Genomic DNA, 21115 nt, shown 5'->3' with positions numbered 1-21115 from the left:
AGCAGAAGGGGTGCAATGTTTTAGTTTTTGAAGGAGGTTGCAGATGGGGGATGTAGGTACAGGTTGTGTTTGAAAGGTAGGAGAAGGAGTCTTAGTGGTATTTAATGGGAGGTGGTAAAAGGTGGTAGAGCATTGGCTAGGTTTGAATGGCTTTAGTAAAGTAGTTATTAAAGGCATTGGGAATCTGGTTGGAGTTATGGTTGAATCATGCAGGGACAGGAGTTGTAGAGTGCCCTGGCTGAAGAAGTTTGTTTATGCCTGACCAGAATTTTTGTGGTTTTTGTTGATGGGTTTGTTGGAGATGAAGATAATAGTCTTTTTTGTCTCTAAGAATATCTTTCTTGGTGGCATTTCTTAACTGTTTAAAGTAAAGGTGATCTGATGGACATTTGGAGGCTCTCCATTTAGCCCAGATTTTATTTTTAAGGAGGATGTTTTGCCTAGTTTGTTTCGTGAGCCAGGGGGCAATTTTGGTTCTTATTCGGGTAGAGCGATAGGGGGCGTGGTAATCCAGGATTTGAAGACATTTAGTGTTAAAGTAGGTCACTGCTTCATCAAGTTGAAGATGAGACATTGGTGACCAGTCACATGCTTTCAGTTCATTTAGGAAGCTCTCTGGATTAAAAAAAAATTTGGAGCGGGAGGTTTTAAAATTATTAGTAGTTGGGATATGTACTCTTTTTTTAATAATGTAGGTTAGCATATGGTCGCTGATATCGTCAGGAAGGGTTACTGGTTTATAAGTATCAAGATGGCTGTTGATCAGGATCCAGTCTAGAGTGGTTTCCTTACTGCTTGGCTTATGGATTCTAGTAGGAGTGGTTATGATTTGTGAGAATCCATAAAGATTTGTGGTTAGTAGGATTAGGGGAACTACAGGTAACCCAGTCTATATTAAAGTCACCTAATACAATGGTCTCCTGAGGTAGATGGGTAGAGAGGGAACTAAGTATGTTTTCAAGAGTATTGGTATTATTTCCGGGGGGGGGGGCGATATGTGCAAATTAGATAGATAGATTTGGAGTTGTTGATTTGAAGTTTGGCAGTAAGGGTTTCTGAATTGGTATCTGATGGTAGGAGCACATTGAAGGGTGAAACTTGGAGTTTAGATTTGTACAAAATGGCTATACCTCCACCCTTTTTGGTTTTACGGTCACATCTCAGGATATTATATCCAGGAGGGGTAATCTCCTGGTCCAGAGTTGAGGGCTTTAGCCATGTCTCTGTAATACAGAGAATATCAAATGAGTGCACATCTAAGAGTGCATGTAGGTGGGTAATTTTAGTGTTTATGCTTCAAATGTTAAGGTGAGCTATCAGGAGGGAGTTAGATGGTTTAGTTAAGGTAGTGATAACAGGCAGTGTTAGGTTGTGTAGGTTATTGGGATTATCAATATTGGGGCCAGGGTTTGGATGAATAATACCATCTAATAGGGGGTGTTGATGAGGATATTGTACAAACTTAAGGATATTTTGTAATTATTTGAGTTTTTTTGATAAGGAAGTAAGTAAGATGGGTAGCTCTATGATATTTTGGTAATGTATAGATCGAGGTGGAGGTTACGTTACTGTGGTTGAGGGAGTAGATGAAAGAAGATGGTTGAGTTAGATGGTAGTGGTGGTGGTGTTCAGGAAGAGAATAATGTTCAAAGAAGGTTAGTGTGTATGGTATTGTAAGAGAAGCAAGAGTTGTAGTTAAGAGTAGTATGTTTGTGAATATAGTCTTGTGTGTTGGGGCCATTGGGATGCGTAGATAAGTGGTTAGAGTAAGTTGTGGGAGGGAGTGTAGTAAGTAAAAAGAGAGAGTGCTATAAGAGGTTGAGAAGGGAGGAAGTGTCCAATTAAGTAAATAGAGTTGGTTGGAAGAGAGATGCTCTAGAAAATAATCAGTACATGATGTGGTGTAGAGAGGTGAGGGAGTAGGCCAAGAAAGGTAATTAGTTGAATTAAGGACTTGTAGAGGTAGGGGGTGTGGTTAAGTCAAGGAGGTAAGAGATAGGCTGATAATGGGAGGGGGAGTGGTTAAAGAAGTATATGGTTAGGACCACTGGGGTGGGTGGGAATTGGGGGTAGGGTAGGGGAACGGAGCGGGGCATACCCAAAGGAAGGTAACAGCAGGGAGAAAAACAATCAGTATAGTAGAAGACCAAGGGGGGAAGGTAAGTAAAAAGGCAGTGGTTGTGAGTGTAAGGAAATGAAAAATTGAGAGGCAAAAGGGAGAGTAAGGGCTTGTATAGGACTAGAGATGAGGAAGAAGAGGACTAGATACTAGGGTTAAAAGACTATAGTAAATGGAATATTGTGCAGTAAGAGTGAAGTAAGAGTAAATAATTTATAGTAAGTGGAAAGTAGAGAAGTAAGTGAAATTAGAAGTGGGTGAAGACAGCCATCTAGTGGTCAAAACCTGTAATTACACAGAGTGGTGAGCACAGTAGATGGTTGGAAGAAGAAAAAAAGAAAAAGTAATTTAGAAGGGAAAGGCTTGAGGGAGTTAGAAATACTGAAAAGGCTGGGATGACTAGGGAAAGAAGAAACGGAGTACAAGAAAAGCAAGCGGGGGGGTGGGTATGGCTGCTGGCTGATATGGCAGTTTAAATTGGTAGCAAGTATCACAACACTTAACATATACATGTAGGAGAAGATATAATATTATTTGGCATACAATCTTAGTTTAACTTGGATTTCAATCCAGGGGGGTACTTTGGTTACCTAGGTGAGGAGATGCACAAGCAGGGTTAGGTTGGTGAGTAAAGTTGGTCTTTGGAGTCCAGCAGGGCACAGCCGGAGGTAGTGAAAGTAGGTAAAAGAAGTATGCACAAATTTAAATACTAATTTAGAAGCCAGGGAACGCTCAGCAGCCACGCGCAGAGTAGGAGATTTAAAGATATACCCCTGACGATCTGACGTCATGGAAGAAGAGACAGCAACCAACTCAGCGATCGAAGACTTTGATATTCAGGCTGGGTGAGGGGCTACCTGCAGCCAGATAAACCCAAATGTAATGACTGCAACAGTGAATATATTCGAACATCTACATTTATGTTAAGTGTACACAACTGTACTTTTCCTGTGCTTTCTCGTATTAACCTGGTGCACTTGGGCATTCTGAGGCAGTGTAGCAACTGCCTCATGTACACAGGCAACCCTCTCCTCTTACCTCCCAACACTCAAACTTGTGTGAGATGCACTTATAACACCAAATTGGAAGATATGTACTCTCCAGCCAAGACCGGACTAGCTGGTCAAGAAGAAAAGATCAACACCTGCACCACAACATATGGAACACACAGCCCTCCAGAACACCCACCATCACAGCCCTCACATAAAAACACAAACCACACACCCATATTCACTGAGGCTCTCAGTAGAAATTTACCCAAACAGCAGAGACCTCCAAGACAGAAACGCACTCGACCACCACAACATAGGACACATAGCTCACCTCCACAGTGTGCCCCTCAACCTAAGCCCCAATGGCTAAACACCTTGCCCAATACACTAATCATAGGTGACTCATTAGTGAGGCACACAGATGTCCCACTCACTAGGTTAAATAAGAAGGGAACAGTCAACTGCCTATCAGGTGCCAGAATCCAACACACAACACACGCACTCAAGTCACTCCACAACAAGTACAAGTATGACTCTGTCATTGTCCATGTGGGTGTTAATGACCTGAGATGCACCTCCCTGGACTACATGAAGAGAGACATGGTGGGGCTCCCAGATTATGTGGTCCAGGCAAGTATGACCCTAGCCCCGAGCAGTATCCTACCATCACCCAGAATGATACCGCAGTACAAACAAAAAATTGAGTTCAACAATTAACTAAGTTTCTGGTGTCATTCTAAGGGGATCCAGTATCTGTCTGCTTAAGATGACATGATTGACAGACCACGATGCTTTGCCAGAGATGGCCTGCATCTGTCACCCCTGGATTTCTGGGTACTGGCTAAGGCTTTTGCCACCCCTTTAGTGCCTTTTTTAGGCAGTGTTCCAAAGACTATATTACCACCATAACAGCTATAAATAAATGCAATCTGAGGGTCTTGCTGCTCAACGCTAGAAGTCTAAATCTCAATATGCACTCTCTCGAAGCACTCCTCAAAATGGAGAACATCGACATTTGTGTTGTATTGGAGACCTGGTTTAAAGTGGCAGAAAGCACCCCTGCGCTACCAGGCAATAAATCATTCCATACATTTTGGCCCCGAAACATGGACCGAGGCTCCAAAGGTGGTGGTTTCTCCATATTCATAAAGGATATGCACACCTCCACACTACTAGCCTAGCGAAACGCATCTGAGATACTTCAAGTACAACTAACATTGGGTAAGACGGCATTCCAGGTCATAGCCTGCTATAGGTCCCCAACCATGTCCCTAGACTCACTCCACATTCCTAAGCACCCTGGACTCTATCAAGGTCCAACCCAACACTCACACTAGGAGACTTCAACTACTCCTCCATCAACTGGGAAAACTACTCAAGCACCAGTACACTAGCCCAACACTTCCTGGAATTCATCAATTCCAATGCCCTGGACCAGCTCATTCTGACCCCCCACTAGAGGAAACAACATCCTTGACCTGGTTATTACTAACATGGGTGGCCGTTGCTCTACACCAGTAGTCAATCCCTTTACCTGGTCATATCTGACCATAAACTAATCACCATGGAAATCCACATCTCTCCCACACCCCCCGCAAAGGTGACCACCTACAAAAACTTCTCCAAAGCTGACTTTGGGCTCCTAAAAACAGAGGTGGCTGACTTCACGGCACCCATGCCAATGGAAAATAGCTGCATGACTGCCAAATCATACACCCATGCACTGTACGAACATGTACATAAATGAATGGAACTAGCCATACCCAACAGAACCAAGATGCTCTCCTCCAAAAAAGAAAGCCAATCTTGTGGTCCCCTCCCATTAATAAACTCTACAACAGAAGGAAGAAACTGTTGCCGAAAAAGGTGAAGTCCCAAGACTGGAAAAACTCCCTTATTAGCCTCAACAAAAAGTTGAGATCCCTCATCAAATCCTCCAAAGCCAGCTATGAAGGCAGAATTGCAGCAGACACTAAAAACAATCACAAAGTCTTCTATAGTTATATCAAGAACCTCCATGGGAATACCCAGATGTGCTCTGAGTTACTGCACAATGGTACTTCCTATACTGAGCCAACAGATATTGCCAACATACTGGCTGACAGATTCAGTGTCAACTTTACCCCTCTCATCCCCTAAAGGGCCAATCACAGTACCGGAAGAATGCCAGGCACCCAGCATTACTGCAGCCCAGGTTAAAGATGCATTGTCCAAGGCCAAGAATACAGCTTCCGTGGGACTGGTAATATCCCTGGCTGTGTTCTACATGAACTACAAAGCAAACTGGTACCACATCTGTGTGCCCTGTTCAGTCACAGCCTCACCTCAGGCTTTGTCCCTACCGAATGGCACACTGCTACAGATAAAAAGGAAGCGACTACAGACCCTGGGAATTATTGCCCCATTAGCCTGACAAGTCTGATATGTAAATCTATGGCGCACATCATCATGGACCTGATTAACAAAGATATAGGAAATCTCCAAACTCTAGCTCCATGCAGTTTGGCTTTGTGAAAGGGAGATCGTGCCTGCTCAGCTTGGTTGACTTCTTTGAGTCAGTCACCAGGGCTGTCAAAGAAGGTGAGGCAGTGCACACAGCCTACTTTGATCTGGCCAAGGCCTTTGATACCATTCCTCACTCTGGAATTATTGATAAACTCGCCAAACTAGGCATCAACCCCTATATCACTAGGTGGGTTGCAAATTGGCTTACAGATAGAACACAGTGTGAAAGTAGCAGACTCCAAGGCAGACGGCCCACCAGTCACGAGTGGAGTCCCACAGGGATCGGTCCTGGGTCCTCTCCTGTTCAGCATCTACTTCTCAGAAGTCCAGGCCAACACAAAGGGACTCTGGCTGACCAGGTTTGCAGATAACTGCAAGCTGGGAGCCATTAACAACTCCCCAAGTGATGCAGACATCCTACAGAAAGGCCTCACTGAGACCAGTGACTGGTGTCATAACCATGGCCTTAAGCTTAACACCAAAAAATGCATTGTCATCCCCTTTGGTAAAAACTCAGTTCCTACTAATTACCACATTGATGGGTGCCAACTGAACACTGAAGGCGTTATAAGAGATCTCGGGATGCAGGTTGGCAGCAACCTCTCCTTCGACCAGCACATTGCCACTGTGGTCAAAAAGTCCTTCTGTGTGGCACATCTCATTACCAAAGGTTTTGCATCCAGGAACAAAGAGGTGATCGTCTCTCTCTCTCTCTCTCTCTCTACTCGTCCCTCATTAGACCAATCATTGAGTATAATGCTCCATTTCGCATGTTCCTCAGCAGCTGGAGAGGCCACAGAAGTACCTCACAAAGAGGATCCTAGGCATTAAACACATGTCCTACATGGACAGACTCAAGACTCCAGCTATTCTCTATATCATATCGCCTACTTAGAGGTGATCTCTGATTGACTTGCAAAGCCATGTCTGACCCAGCTCTGTTAGACATGCTACATCTAAAGAAATCCCAATCCCTCTGGACCACATGCTCCAGAGACCTCAACCTCATTACCATAGTAAGCAGAGCATGCTGGAGGGACAGGTTCCTCACCCAGAGACTGCCCATGCTCTGGAATAGACTTTCCATACATGTCAAGCAGAGCACTTCGCTGCCCCTCTTCAAGAGAAATCTTGATGAGTGGATGGGTAATAGAAAGTTCACCCCGGGGATCACTCCAGTGGCTCTACTTGGTAGAGGCACTGGGAACTAAGGTTGGGTGGCATGATGACAGGGCATTTCTATGGACTAGGCTTCTAAAGGCTCCAGGACCATTAGCCTAGTATACACCTGTGAACAAGGGGATACCTCAGGATTTTGGGTCTCATAGATTCTTTGATTTCATGATAACCCCGACAAGACTCCACATGATAAAGATAGAGTGGTATCGGAAGTCTCATTGGTCCTAGGACCAATACCCCTTGTCTTTTCAGATCCCAGTGCTGGGGGATGTCAGAAGGGAAATCACTTGGAGACAGCAGATATCCTTCAATCCAGGTCTTCCCTTCTCTCTTCCTGTTCCAAAGCAGTCGGTCACCATGGGACACCTCAGAGTTTGCTTGAAGAGTGTTTTCAGGTGGGATGAAAGTGCAAGGTGTGTAAGACACTAAGGACTGATGCAAGCACATAAATGTAAAAGAGATGCTTGCCCTGATCAAGGCACTCAGCTCTCTGAATCATTTTTGGTACTCGGGACCTGTTCATGTTGTTCTAGACAATACTACAATCATGTGGTACATCAGTAAGCAAGAAGAAACCAGGTCGTACCCCTTCTGCAGGCTAGCCATGTTAGCTTGGGATATAGCTTCACACACACAGTCTCAGTCTGCAGGCACCCTGCAGTCCGTCAGAGCAAAACTGTATAGCAGATGAGCTGAGCAGGACAAGGGCAGACCCTCACAGATGAAAATTAGATTGGGGATTTTCCAATATTTGATCCATCTGTGGGAGTTGATCATTTTAGACCCACTTGCCTCCTCTCTGAAGGTTAAGCTGGCAAGATTCTGCTCCATGACGCACCATGCAAGATGGCCTAGAAAACAAATGTCTGTTCTTTTCCTTGGACATAAATGTTCCTGTATCCTGCTGTTCTGTTTCCTCTAATGTCCAGGGTACTTCTGAAGAGTCAGAAGGAATTACCCATGATCATTGTGGTGTCTCCCTTCTGGCCCAGGCAACCATGGTACTCCCTTCTTTTGGAAGTCTCCAAGGACAATTACGACAAGCTTCTTCACAGACTGGATCTACTTACACAAGAACAGGGGTGTTTGATACACAGACACCAGTCAGTTTCAGTTGACTCCCTGGATGATAGGTTCTTAATTTTCTTTAGGCACCCAGTTACTGAGGGCTTGCACCTGGTACTAATGGAGGCAAGAAAGCCTGCTACTAAAAAACATACCTCTTCACTGTCCAGATTTTTTACTCATATTTTTGGCCTTTTCCTCATAAAGTTTGTGGTGACGTCACTAAATAATGGTCAACATTTGAGTTTCAGACTTAATGTCCTTCAGAAAAATGCATGCTATCACAGTCTGTTGTTCTAGCACCGTTCTAAGTTTATTAGAGCAGTATTTAAAATGTGTTCCTATTTTTGCTCCATTGCCCCTCTTTATTTTAGTCTTTGTCAAGATTTTTTTGTGCTAAGAGGTTCAGGGGTATACTAGAAAGTCATAGGAAAAGTTTTTCTACTTGGTACCAACAAGATAACCAGCACCCATTCAGCTATAGTTGTTCTTTGTTTACAATATTGGTGTGAGTTACTATCCCTATGGCCTTTCGTACTCCTCTGTTGAGGTTCATCAAGAGGCTACTACAGCTCGTCTGGCCATTGATCCTTCTCTTAGAACACATTCTTATGTCAAAATGTTTTTGAAAGGGGGAGCTTAATGTTGTGTTACAGAAGCTAACACTTGCTCCATTTGAACCAGTCTTTATTAATATTGCTGCATCTAAGATATTGGAGCAAAACTATTCATTTCTGTGGGGGGTCATACAAAATCAAAATACTTCAGTGGACAACTTAGCCTTATGTTTACTTCTGATGCAAAAACTGAATCAGATGTTCATGAACTGGAAGCCCACACCAATGGAGTACCGATCAAAATGTGCAAGCAATACAGATGTTTCTCCTTCCCCAGATTTTTTATTTGACACGGGCCTTTTTTTGTCTGCCCATATAAGGAGTTTATGATTAGCCTAAAACAAAAGATAGATTTATTTTATTTATTTATTTAGAAAAGACAAGGCCCCTAGTGCTGCCTGGAACAAATTTCATCCAAAAGAATGGGATGGTTTTCGGAATTCGGCTATTAAGCCTAGTGTAGCATAAGAAGCAAAGGACAGATAATAAAAGTTTAATTGAAGAGGGAGGGGATGTCTATGCAGATATTGAGTCCTTTTACTGAGTTAGAATCTCATCATTTTGAGATCATACTTGTGAAAGGTCAGACCTACTAACAAATCTGAGGGAGACACTTGTTTATTAAGAAGGCCGTACCACCATGAATGTGTAAATTGATTCACGCTTAGTGCTGTATTGGATTTGTAGATGATGTAGTTGACTTGAGGGTTTTAAGACATGTTTCAGAAGGTGTTAGCATAGCATGGAACTGTTACTGGCCAAGTTTCATGTTGATTCTGTGCTGCTTTGCTGCAAGCAATGAAATAATTATTTTGTTTTCTAAAGGACTTGCTCATAGGTTGGAAATTATAGGAGTTTGAAAACAAGAGACTTGGGCTAAGTTCAGTCTCCAGGCAGAGCTCTTTTACAAAAATGCAAATGTGTTTTAATAATTTAAGGTAAAACTTTATAGAGTTATTCCAGATAGGGTAGATGTCTAAGGTCTCTTACTTGATAAAACCACATGTAAGAGGGAATGACTCTAGACTACACCATCAGTACCAGCTAATAAATGTCATAGTTTTGTCTTAAAGTAATTATTAGACGGGTCTATATTATATCCTCGAAAGCTGTAAACAGCGAATGCTATTTACAGTGAAAATGCCGTACGGCGAACTGTAAATAGTGAGATCTCACTATAGTAAGATTGGAAAATTTGCCATTTCCTCACTGTAGTTAAGGTTGCCAACCGTCCGGAATTCTTCTGGACTGTCCAGAACTAAGAAACCCTGTCTGGAAAACTGAGATTGCCTTGTGTTGTCCAGAAAAAATAAAATAAGTTGTGGTTATGTCCAGGATATTAATTTTCTTTTAATTAAAAAAAAATGTAAAAGGGCATTCTTCTTTAAGAATGCCCTTTACGTCCAGTCGCACAGAGGCAGAAGACCAAAATGGGTCACAAACGCAAAAGCCTGTTGCGTCTGTGTAACGGATTGGTTTACATCTTTGTCTTTCGCATGTGGAGTTTGAATTCCAATCCAGAAGCTGTTTTTTGGACTGTGCAGTGGACGATAATCATGAGATTCACTACCCTTGAAATTTTGTATGTTATTAAAAACTATGAAGTTGGAATGAGGGATGAAGATAGAAGGTAGTTCCAGTTTATAGGAACGGTTATTTATTGTGTGTGTTGTCGCTAATGTGTAATCAGACACATCTAGCTTTTGTTGTCTGATGTTTTTAGTAATGTTCGATGGTCTGCAAAGCTATGGAAAGGATCATCATGGACCTCATAAGTAAAGATATTGGGGACCTACAGACACTGGATCCTACCCAGTTTGGCTTTGTTAAGGGCAGATCCTGCCTCTTAAACCTGGTCGATTTCTTTGAAACAGTCACCAAGGCCATTGACGAGGGGAAGGTGGTCCACACAGCCTACCTGGACCTCGCAAAAGCCTTCGATACAATACCCCACTCGGGCATTATAGATAAGCTCACCAGCTTAAATATAAACCCCTATGTCACTAGATGGGTTGCAAACTGGCTCAAGGACAGAACCCACATGGTTAGAATTGCTGGAGCCATGTCAGACTCCAAACCAGTTACAAGTGGCGTCCCACAAGGCTCAGACCTGGGACCTCTCTTGTTCGGTATATATTTCTCGGCGGTACAGGCCAACACGGAAGGACTGTGGCTGACCAAGTTCGCAGATGACTGCAAACTGGGTGCCATAATCAACTCTCCAGCCGACACAAGCATCCTCCAAAAGGGCCTCATAGAAACAGACAACTGGTGCCAGAGCCATGGCTTCAAGATAAACGCCAAAAAGTGTATAGTCATCCCCTTTGGCAAAAACAAAGTGCCCACAAATTACCACATAGGTGGTAATCCATTAAGTACAGAAGAAGTCATTAGGGACCTGGGGACCCAAGTTGATAGCAATCTCTCATTTGACAACCACGTGGCCAAAGTGGTTAGAAAAACATTTTATATAGTCCACCTAATCATGAAGGGATTCACATCTAGATCAGGGAGGTCATCGTGCCTCTTTACTCATCCCTCATCAGGCCCATAATTGAGTACAATGCCCCTTTGGGATGTACCTTACCAGACACCTGCAGCAACTGGAAAGACCCCAAAAGTACCTCACCAAGAGGATCAAAGGGCTCAAACAGATGCCATATGCTGCCCGGTTAAAGAAACTCCAGCTCTACTCAGTGGCATACCGCCTGCTCAGAGGCGATCTGTGCCTGACGTATAAAGCCATGTCCAACCCGGAATTAATGGACATGCTGCACCTCAGAAAATCCAAATCCCATCGAGCTACGCTCGAGAGACTTGAACCTCAGCACTGAAATAAATAGGACATGCTGGAGGGACAGATTCATAACCCAGAGGCTCCCTTCACTCTGGAATAAAATCCCAGTCCAGGTTAGGCAGAGTCCCACATTGACTCTCTTCAAGAGGAATCTTGATGAGTGGATGGGAGATCGTAGGTTTACCCCGGCTATCACTTCTGTGTCACTGTTAGACAGAGGCACAGTATACTAACCTCAAAAAAAGGCATAGCAAAATGAATTTAAAATGGGTGGCGAAAGCCAAACACACTCTGGCTAGGCTTATAAATGCCCTAGGGCAGATAGCCTAGTATGAACCTATGAACCTATGAATTCTGGACAAAGCTGAAAATAATGAGAAGACAAAGGGTCAAAATTAGGGATAGATTTTAAATATTGCTGTTAATAAACTTAGTCGTTAGAACAACAGATTTTCCATTAGTATGCATCTTCTGAAGGATATGAAATCTCAAACTCAAAAGTTTGTCATTATTTAATGACTTCAGTCCTCAATGATTTGCAAGAAAACCAAAAATATGGACATTCTATAGAAGTCTGGATAGTTGAGAGGTATGAGTTCTCATTTGTCATACAGTGATTACATTCTAAATCAAAAAGTGATTTATAGACTGTGAAAAATGCCAATATTGTCAAATTCCAGTTTATTATTTTGCTTCTTGGGGTTTATTGACAAATGCTAATACTTTTCCCAGAAGGACCGTACTATAAAGATTCTAACTTTTTTGATTAGCTGTTGGTACAGACCATGTTTTATTTGTTTCACACTAAATCTTTTTTTAAGCAAAATGAGAGTATATACAGATATGTACTATAAACCAAATTATCTTCTTCCCTGTTCTTATTTTTTCATTTTAGATTCTGAAAAAATGGCTCAGTATTTAGAAGAAGAAAGGCACATGAGAGAAGAGAATTTGCGTCTCCAAAGAAAATTGCAGAGAGAAATGGAGAGGCGAGAGGCACTGTGCAGGCAGTTATCAGAAAGTGAATCTAGTTTAGAAATGGATGATGAAAGGTATTTGTAAAATGTTAATGAATGTAAAATATAGTAGGTGTGCACAATACTTAGGATGAGCCCAGAAAACATTTAGGAAATCTCTAATGGCTGTGCATGTTTTAAATTTTCATTATCTAACAATGTTGTTCAGCTATGTTGTGTACTGTCAGAAGTGGTGAATGCATATGCCACCATTTTGTATTGTTCTTGATGTGCATACTCTCTCATTGTCTTTCATATGGAGAGGAGTAAAGAAACAAATTTTATTTCTGGGGGCCTTTTGAGTTATGGAGTATGTGTGCGTTTTCTTCTTTCCCATCTTGCATTGCTGTTCTGAAATGCATCTGTTCCTTGTCACACTTAAACTCCTTTCAAGAGAGATGAATGCACATGCACACAAATAAACACACACTCATTTTGTCTGGGTTAAAGGGCATGAGAGCTACACAGGCCCAGTTCTTCACAGCTGTACAGTGAATTACTTCTTCTTATGCATTACTTTGATAGTTCTACATTCAGAGCTCACCAAATGTGTCTGCAGTTTCTTCAAGATCTTTATTCTGGTCTGCTGCAGGTGGTACTTCTGTCTAGATCAAATTCCAGTGGTTGTTCCCAGCATTGGCCTTATTGACATGCCATCATTGAAAAAAGCTGAAACCCTTTCATCTGTGAATGAGTACTTAATAGCAGTGGCGCTGATCTAGCGCAAGGTCTACCCCAGCCAGTGGAATGCTGTGAGGTCAGAGATTTAGTAAACTGAATTTGATTGCTGCATATACAGCTGTAATTTGCCACCATGGGCCCTTGAACTATTAATTACTTCTCTCATTTTTCTGATTCTCAGACATGTTATCATCCCTTTCAGTAAGAGCAATGATGTTCTTCGTGTTTCACTGTTGCAGTCATTACATTTGGGTTATCTGCCTGCCGGTTGCCCTCAGCCAGCCTGAGTACCAGAGTCTTGGATTCCTACGTCGGATGCTGTCTCTTCTTCCATGATGTCAGGGGTATAAAACATGCAGCTGACGCCATTACATCAGTCTTTCTTGACGCGTGGTACCCGAAGCAGAAGCAGTTCACAAGTGCTAGTCAGCCGACTCCTGAAATTTTCGTTGTAGAGTTTCAGAACCGAAGCCTTCAAAAAAGCTAAGTACCCCGTTAGGGATCCTTTTTCTTGCTCTTAACCGATGTCAGTAAAAGTTAACACTTGTTTTACCTGTGGAAAGCAAATACCTCATAAAGATTTTCATTCGTACTGCATTCCTTGCTTAGGCCCAGACCTCGACATCCTCGCTGTCGGTTTTGTGCCTTATTCAACCCCCGAACTATTCGTCGTCTGTCTATTTTTGCAGCAAATTATTTTGGTACTCGGTATAACTATCCAGAAATGGCTTCGGCAAGCCATCTGACTACCAATATTCTGAAAAAATATAAGGATAAAGACAGAAACAGACTGCATAGGTTCAAAACTGCCGATGACGCTTCTGTTAAGCTAGTCGCCAGTTTGCCGGTACTCAGTGAGGTGCTTTCACAGCCCCTGATACCCGCTACTTCAGATTCGCAGGCCTCTACTGAGACCCATTCGGAGTCTGGTATGTCGCGAGATGCTTCTTCAACTATGGAACCTGCGAATGTCTCTACCTTGGATGGGTCCAGAGCCGCTGTATAGGCACTGGCTTCAGAGGGTGTATTCAGGCCTACAGACTTGCATTTTAAACCAACGCCATCTTTTTCATCTAGGCCTAAAACTCGACCTACGCCTAGAAAACCGACGTCCAAACCGCATGGTCAGGCCCATATGCCTAAAAAACAAATGCTTAGAATGGCTGAAGACCTTATTACTTTAATTAGAGGAAGCCAGCCTTTCCCCTCTAAGAGACCTAGAACTAAATTTCCTTCTGATTCTTCTGATCAAGATTCTGATATTTCTGTTTCTTCTGATTACCAATTTGCCCTTATCTACCTATGAGGATTCTGATGCAGAGGATTCCATTCCCTCTGCTTCCCCTCCAGAAGATTTTTCTTTTGGTGAAACCTTGCACACTCTTAGGGAGCATTTTCGCTGGGAAAGCCAGGATTATTCTGACTCCAAAAAGAGGCTTAGGGAATTCTTACTCCTTCCTCAACACAGGCCTTTAGCTATCCCTCCTGTTCTGGACATTGTAGATGACCCTTTCTTGGAATCTAGCCTGTCCCCAGACACTTTAGCTCCAGCTCTCAGAAAACCTGTCAGGTATTACAGAGTACCTGACTCTCACAAGTTCCTCTTCAAGAATCCTACTGCGGATCCAGAGACCATTTCCCAAGTTCCAAAGGGCATTAAGGCTACTGCTGCCAAAAATCCTACCCCTTCTGATAGAGATTCTAGAACCTTGGACCGATGGGTTAAGAAGGTGGTATACACTTCTGCTTCTGTGGCCATTAGGGCTTTAAATTGCCAGTTTCATATATTAAAGTACCAGCAGCATATTATGGGACTACTTAAACAGAAAATGAAGTTGATTCCTGACTGTGCTGAACACACAGAATTACAGGATTTAATGCATTCTGCTGAACAAGTTGGTAAACATACTTTGCAGTGTGGTTTTGATTGTTTAGAAGCATCTTGCAGGGCTGCTGTCACTGGATCTGTACTTAGAAGGCATGCTTGGCTTAAGGAGTAAAACTTGCCATATCATGTTAACGCTAAATTACTGGATGCTCACTTAAACCAAGACCACCTGTTTGGCAATAAAGCAGAAGTCCTCAAAAAGATGGAGGAAAAAGCTAAATCTATGCAAACTGTTAAAGATTTCCTGCAAGTACAGCCTCCCAGATTTAGTAGGCATTGGCCTTCAAAGAATTGGTCCTTTCCAGTCTCTTCCAAGCGTTATCAGTCAAAACCCAGGAACAGCAGACCACCTAGGTTACAGTGTCAGGCTACACACAGGCCTAAGCAGTGGGGAGCTCCCACTTCCAAAGCAGGAAGCAGTAAGACAGCCCTTACGGAAAAATGTCACAATGACTTAACCTTAAGCCTTCCAGGCCCTGCTCAACTGCCTGCTCCCTTAGGAGGAAAGCTCGCCCTGCATGCAAAAAACTGGGAACTCATAACCCAGGGCAAATGGGTTTTAAATATAGTTTTCCAAGGATACAGATTCCACTTTCACACCCTACCAACCCCAAACGGTTGGCCAGACCTACCCACAAATCAGTGGGCCCCGAGGCTCAACAGAAGGTTATCTCTCTTCTAAGAATCAGGGCTATTCAGCCTGTCCCAGCAGAAGAAAGGGGACAAGATTTTTATTCAAGACATTTCCTGGTACCCAGAAAAGACTGCTCCTGGCATCCTATCCTGGACCTCTCTATTCTAAACACCTTTTTGGTAATCCCAAAATTCAAAATGCTAACACTTAAACAGCTGCTTCCTGTGCTAGGCAAAGATGCTTGGTTTGCAACCTTAGATTTAAGGGAAGCTTACCTGCACATTCCAATAAGGGAATCTTGCAGAAAATACCTACGCTTCAGGGCAGGCTCCATGCTCTATCAGTTTTCTGCACTTCCCTTTGGCTTATCTACTGCACCCAGGGTATTCACAAAGTGTCTAGCTCCAGCCATTGCATTTTGCAGGCAGGGAAATATTCAGATATACCCATACCTGGATTATTGTTTGATTCAGGCAGAAAGCCAGGACTTGCTATTAAAACATCTGCCATTCATAAAGAAGCTTCTAACCTCACTGGGGTACAACTTAAATGAAAAGAAATCTCACCCAGTACCCTGCCAACAGATTGTATTCCTGGGAGCAAGCTTGAACACAACTTCCCAGATGGCTTTCCTCACTCCAGAGAAAACATGTTTATTCGACAGCCTACTTCAGACTACTGGCCACAAAGACCCAGCTCTCTGCAAGCCCTGGGGTTTATGGCCTCTTGCATTCTACTAATGCCATATGCAAGACTGCATATGAGGAAACTACAATTGTATCTAAAAAGTCTATGGTGCCAACATTCTCAGGACCTGGAATCGATGATTCCTATCATTCCTTGTATAAAGACAGAGTTCCTTTGATGGGCAGAGGCCTGCTACCACAACAAAGGTTCCCTTTCACTCTACCCCCTGCCACCCAAACCCTAACAACAGACGCATCAGACTATGCAAGGGGGGCTCACTTGGCAGGGCAGTGCATTCAGGGCAAATGGAACCAGAGTCAGATGCACATGCATATCAACCAAAAAGAAATGTTAGCTGTACAGAATTCCCTGACAGCCTTCAAAGACCACATCCTTCCAGGACAATTATTGGTAAAGACAAGACAACACCACAAGTTATGTGGTACATAAACAAGCAAGGGGAACCCACTCATACCCTCTCTGCAGTCTAGCCATGGCTCTGTGGAATACAGCCTTGAGCTATCAAATGCACCTACAAGCTCAATTCTTGACAGGAAGCTAAATTCACTGGCAGACGACTTAAGCAGAAATTTCATGGACCCATACGAATGGAAACTGGAACCAAAAATATTCAACCTCTTGAGGAACAAATGGGGGACTCCAGAGTAAGACCTGTTTGCTTCCCCTCAAAACTACCAATTGGACAAATTCTGCACAAGGACTCCCCACAGTCAAGCTTGGAAAGTGGATGCCCTGTCCTTTACCTGGAAAAGCCTCTCGGTTTACGCCTTTCCCCCTCTGCCTCTCCTCTCGAAGGTTCTGCTAAAAATCAGATAGGACAAGCCGAGGACAGTACTGATTGCACCAGACTGGCCATGCCAGCATTGGTACCCCCTCTTGCGCAGTATGATACTGCTGGAACTATGGCACCTACCTCAGACACCTTCCCTGATGTCCCAGCAGGCGGGCCAGATTCTGCACCCTCAGCTTCAAACCCTGAACCTTGCAGCTTGGGCTTATTCCTTGAGCTCCCCAATAGCATCCCTCAGTAAGCAGGTGCTAGATGTCATTCTGGAAGCAAGGCGGCCTAGTACTAGAAAACCTTATGCTGAAAAGTGGAAAAGATACTGTTCCTGGAGCCAGACTCAGGGGATGGGCACAACAATGCCCAGCTTACCTCATATTCTTCAGTACTTAACAGAAATGCTCCACAAGGGCCTATCCTTCTCGTCAATTAAAATTCATGCTTCTGCCATTTCAGCACATTATAATACTGAACAACTCCTCTTCTTTCACCCCCTGCTAAAGTAATTCCTCAGAGGGGCCAAAATTTTAAGACCCCCCCCCCCCCCCCAGACGAGCACCTACTCCAGCCTGGGACCTTAACTTTGTATTGGAAAAGCTCACTCTCCCTCCATTTGAGTAGAAAACAAATACCCAGTAAGACGCCAAAGTCCAACTTAAGCAGGTATAGAAGGAATAAAAACTTAAAGGATCTACTATGCAAGGAACCTTCCGTGCCAGATGTGTCCTGTGCTTTACCATACTCAACAGGAACAAGTAATTGTGGATTATGTAAAGCTTGTCCCTACGTAAATAAAGATACTGTTTTTATACATCCCATTACCCAAAAAGTGTTTCACTTTAAAGGAAGAGCAACCTGCCGTACAACCAACATAGTATATTTAGCAGAATGCTGTCAATGCCAAGGTTTTTATGTGGGTAAGACGAATAGCATGTTCAAAGTAAGGATTCTTCAGCATCTTTCCAGTATTAGGAATAAAGATGAAAGAAATGCGTTATGTAGACATGTGATTTTGTATCCCACACATACATTTAAATTTAGGGTTATTGTAAATGTTAAACCCAGCACTAGGGGGGGTGATATTGTGCTTCAAACAGAAACTGTAGAAACAAAATGGATTGCTAGCATAATGGCAAACAGGAAGCCAGGTTTAAATGATTACATACCAATTAAGCCTATTTTGAAAAATAGGCGTGTCTTTCACTGAATGTGCTTGCTATTTCTGAATGTGATTGGCTTTTATATGTATATAAGTGAACCATCTCATTCATTCTATTTATCTGAAGAAGGGTCATCCCGAAAGCGCTTATCTTGTGATTTTAAGAATAAAGAAGATTTTTTAAGCTGTCAGCAGTGTCCAACTTTGCTTTGTTCTCCCTCCATTTGAACCAGCTGCAACTGCAGAGTTAAAATTCCTTTCTTGGAAAACATCCTTCCTTTTAGCCATCACTTCAGCAAGAAGAGTGTCTGAATTACAGGCCTTCATGGCAGTGGAGCCCTTCATTATCTTCCATGCAGACAGGATTTCCCTCAGGACCAATCCTTCCTTTATGCCAAAGGTGGTATCTATTGTGGTCCTAAATCAGTCCATTCATTTGCCTACCTTTTTCCCGAATCCACAATACAAAGGTGAACGAATACTGCATTCTTTAGACATGCACAGACAACTTAGATTTTATTTGGACAGGACTAAGCCTCTCAAAAAATCTGTTAGTTGGCTTTGCTGCAGGGGCAGAGGGGAAGGCCATTTCAAAGGTAACCATTTCTAAATGGATAGCCAGTTGCATTAATTTCTGCTATAAGCACCATGGAAAACCTACCCCAAAGGGGATAAGATCACATTCCACCAGGGCTGCATCTACCTCTACAGCCTTCCTCAGAGGAGTTCCTACCAGTGACATCCTAGAAACTGCTACCTGGAGCTCTGTACATACCTTCACCAAGCATTACCACATGCCTATTTTTTCTAAATCCAGAGCTGGTTTTGCCACTGCAGTCTTGCAGGGCTTATTAGCTGGTCCTAATGCTCTCTGACTTCCTCCTCCCTTCCTTAGCTTTGGGAATCAACCTAAATGTAATGACTGCAGCAGTGAAACACGAAGAACATAGTACAGTTGTGTACACTTACCATAAATGTAGATGTTCGAGTGTATTCACTGTTGCAGTCCTGGTTACCCTCCCTCCAGCCCCCTGACTTCTCTTGGCTCTACCTTTCCTTATTGTTTGGTGTATTTAAACTTTCTGGTGTATTTGCTTTTTGATGGAGGTGTAACATAACATATAATTGCTTCCCATTATGGGGGCACCTGCCATCTGGGGCAAGAAAAACTGATTTAATGGCATCAGCTGCATGTTTTATACCCCTGACGACCTGACGTCATGTAAGAAGAGACAGCATCCGACGCAAGAATCCAAGACTCTGGTATTCAGGCCAGCTGAGGGCTACCTGCAGGCAGATAACCCAAATGTAATGACTGCAACAGTGAATACACTCTAACATCTACATTTATGGTAAGTGTACACAACTGTATTTTCCTGCTAACTACCACATCAGTAACAACACCCTAAGTATGCACTCAGTGGTGAGACCTGGGCACACAGGTTGACAGCAACCTTGCCTTTAATCACCATGTCGCCACAGTGGTATAAGGGCATTCTATATTGTTCATCCCATAAGTAAGGGCATTGCATCCAGAAAAAAAGATATTATAACCTCCTTGTACTCTTCCTTCATCAGGCCAATAGTTGAGTACAATGCCCCTTTTGGTATGTACCTTTCCAGCGACCTACAGCAATTGAAGAGACCGCAAAGGTACCTCACAAGGAAAATTCAAGGTGTCCAGCATCTGTCATATGAGAATCATCTAAAATCACTGTCACTTCATTCTGTTTCATACAGACTAATCAGAGGCGATCTCTGCCTTACATACAAGGCAATCTTTGACCCTGCTTTATTGGAAATGCTGCATATCCGTAAGTCAAATGGTACACTGGTTACTCACTCTAAAGACCTTAACCTGGTATGTGGCATTAATAGAACCTGCTGGAGGGACAGATTTGTCACCCAGAGGATACCACACCTTTGTAACAGACTCCCATTTCATGTCAAGCAGAACACCTCATTGGACCTCTTCAAACGCAGTCTGAAAGATTGGATGTGTAACCATAAATTCACCCCAGGGGTTCCACCTGTGTCTCTCTTGGACAGGGGCAGTACGTGCTGATCGTGGAAATAAGGGTAAAACTTAGCTAGTCCAAAGGTAGAAAAAATGTACTAATGAACAGAAAATAATAAAATGAATGGCGTAAAAAGAGCAAACCAAACCACTTTAATCAAGAAACCAGTAAGCACTTCCGTCTACATAAGACTTTTTCAAACTGACATACATTTCTTTGACCCAGCTTTTAAAACAGAAAAAGTCACATGACATAAGAAATCACATGGCACAAAAAAAGAAAAGAAATCACATAACATAAGTAAATCACATGACATGACTTAAAACACATTTGTAGAAATACTAATGCTTTAACTTCTTTTTTAAATAAGCAACAAAGTCTTCCCTGTTATTAAGTCCTGGTGGATGGCAAGCATTTAATTTTACCTGCCAAGAATATTTTGTCTACCCTAGTTCGTTTTCAGCATTGAATAACTTATCATATCACTGTATTTCATCTAATACAAGGAATTTAAAATTCACTCAGCATTTCCCTCTCTGTTAGTGCTTAGCCAATGCATTTTTTTCATCACCAGTACTCGCTGCATGTTTGTGTTCATGTCTAAATAATTCTGTAGAAGTACGGCCTACATAAAAAGCAGGACATGACATGCATTTCACTAAGTAAACCACAAGTCTGGATTTACACATGTAACAACCTTTGGACTATTGTTTTGTGTGTTTTGGTTTAACATGTGCAACCAAATGGAGTCCAGCTTTCTAACTATTCCTTCAGGTGTTACTCTACCTGATGTGATGAATAGTTCCTTTGTGTTAAATGCAGAAGGAGCCAGCAATCGCTCTAACAACCAGAATATACCATCTACCTCTACATCTCTAACTACGGAGGAGATACTTCTAGGTTGTTTGGCTTCTCCTATAGATCCTTTAAAGAAGAAGGTATGTGTGCCATAG

The 21115-nt window shown here is 42.7% G+C and overlaps 1 protein-coding gene across 1 annotated transcript in view; it reads left to right on the top strand.

Moving 5' to 3' along the window:
- The window catches only part of CCDC6 (coiled-coil domain containing 6), a 1452251-nt gene that overhangs the window by 1037034 nt on the left and 394102 nt on the right, over positions 1–21115 (top strand). The window contains exon 6 of the mRNA XM_044056399.1: positions 12170–12326. Coding sequence (XP_043912334.1) covers positions 12170–12326 — 157 coding nt within the window. The remainder of the gene's footprint in view (positions 1–12169; positions 12327–21115) is intronic.

The sequence above is a fragment of the Protopterus annectens genome, chromosome 14.part0 (assembly GCF_019279795.1).
Source record: "Protopterus annectens isolate FY-2018-M chromosome 14.part0, PAN1.0, whole genome shotgun sequence".
NCBI classification, from domain to species: domain Eukaryota; kingdom Metazoa; phylum Chordata; order Ceratodontiformes; family Protopteridae; genus Protopterus; species Protopterus annectens.
The sequence above is the reverse complement of the archived record's forward strand: the minus strand, read 5'-3'. Positions and strand labels throughout refer to the sequence as shown.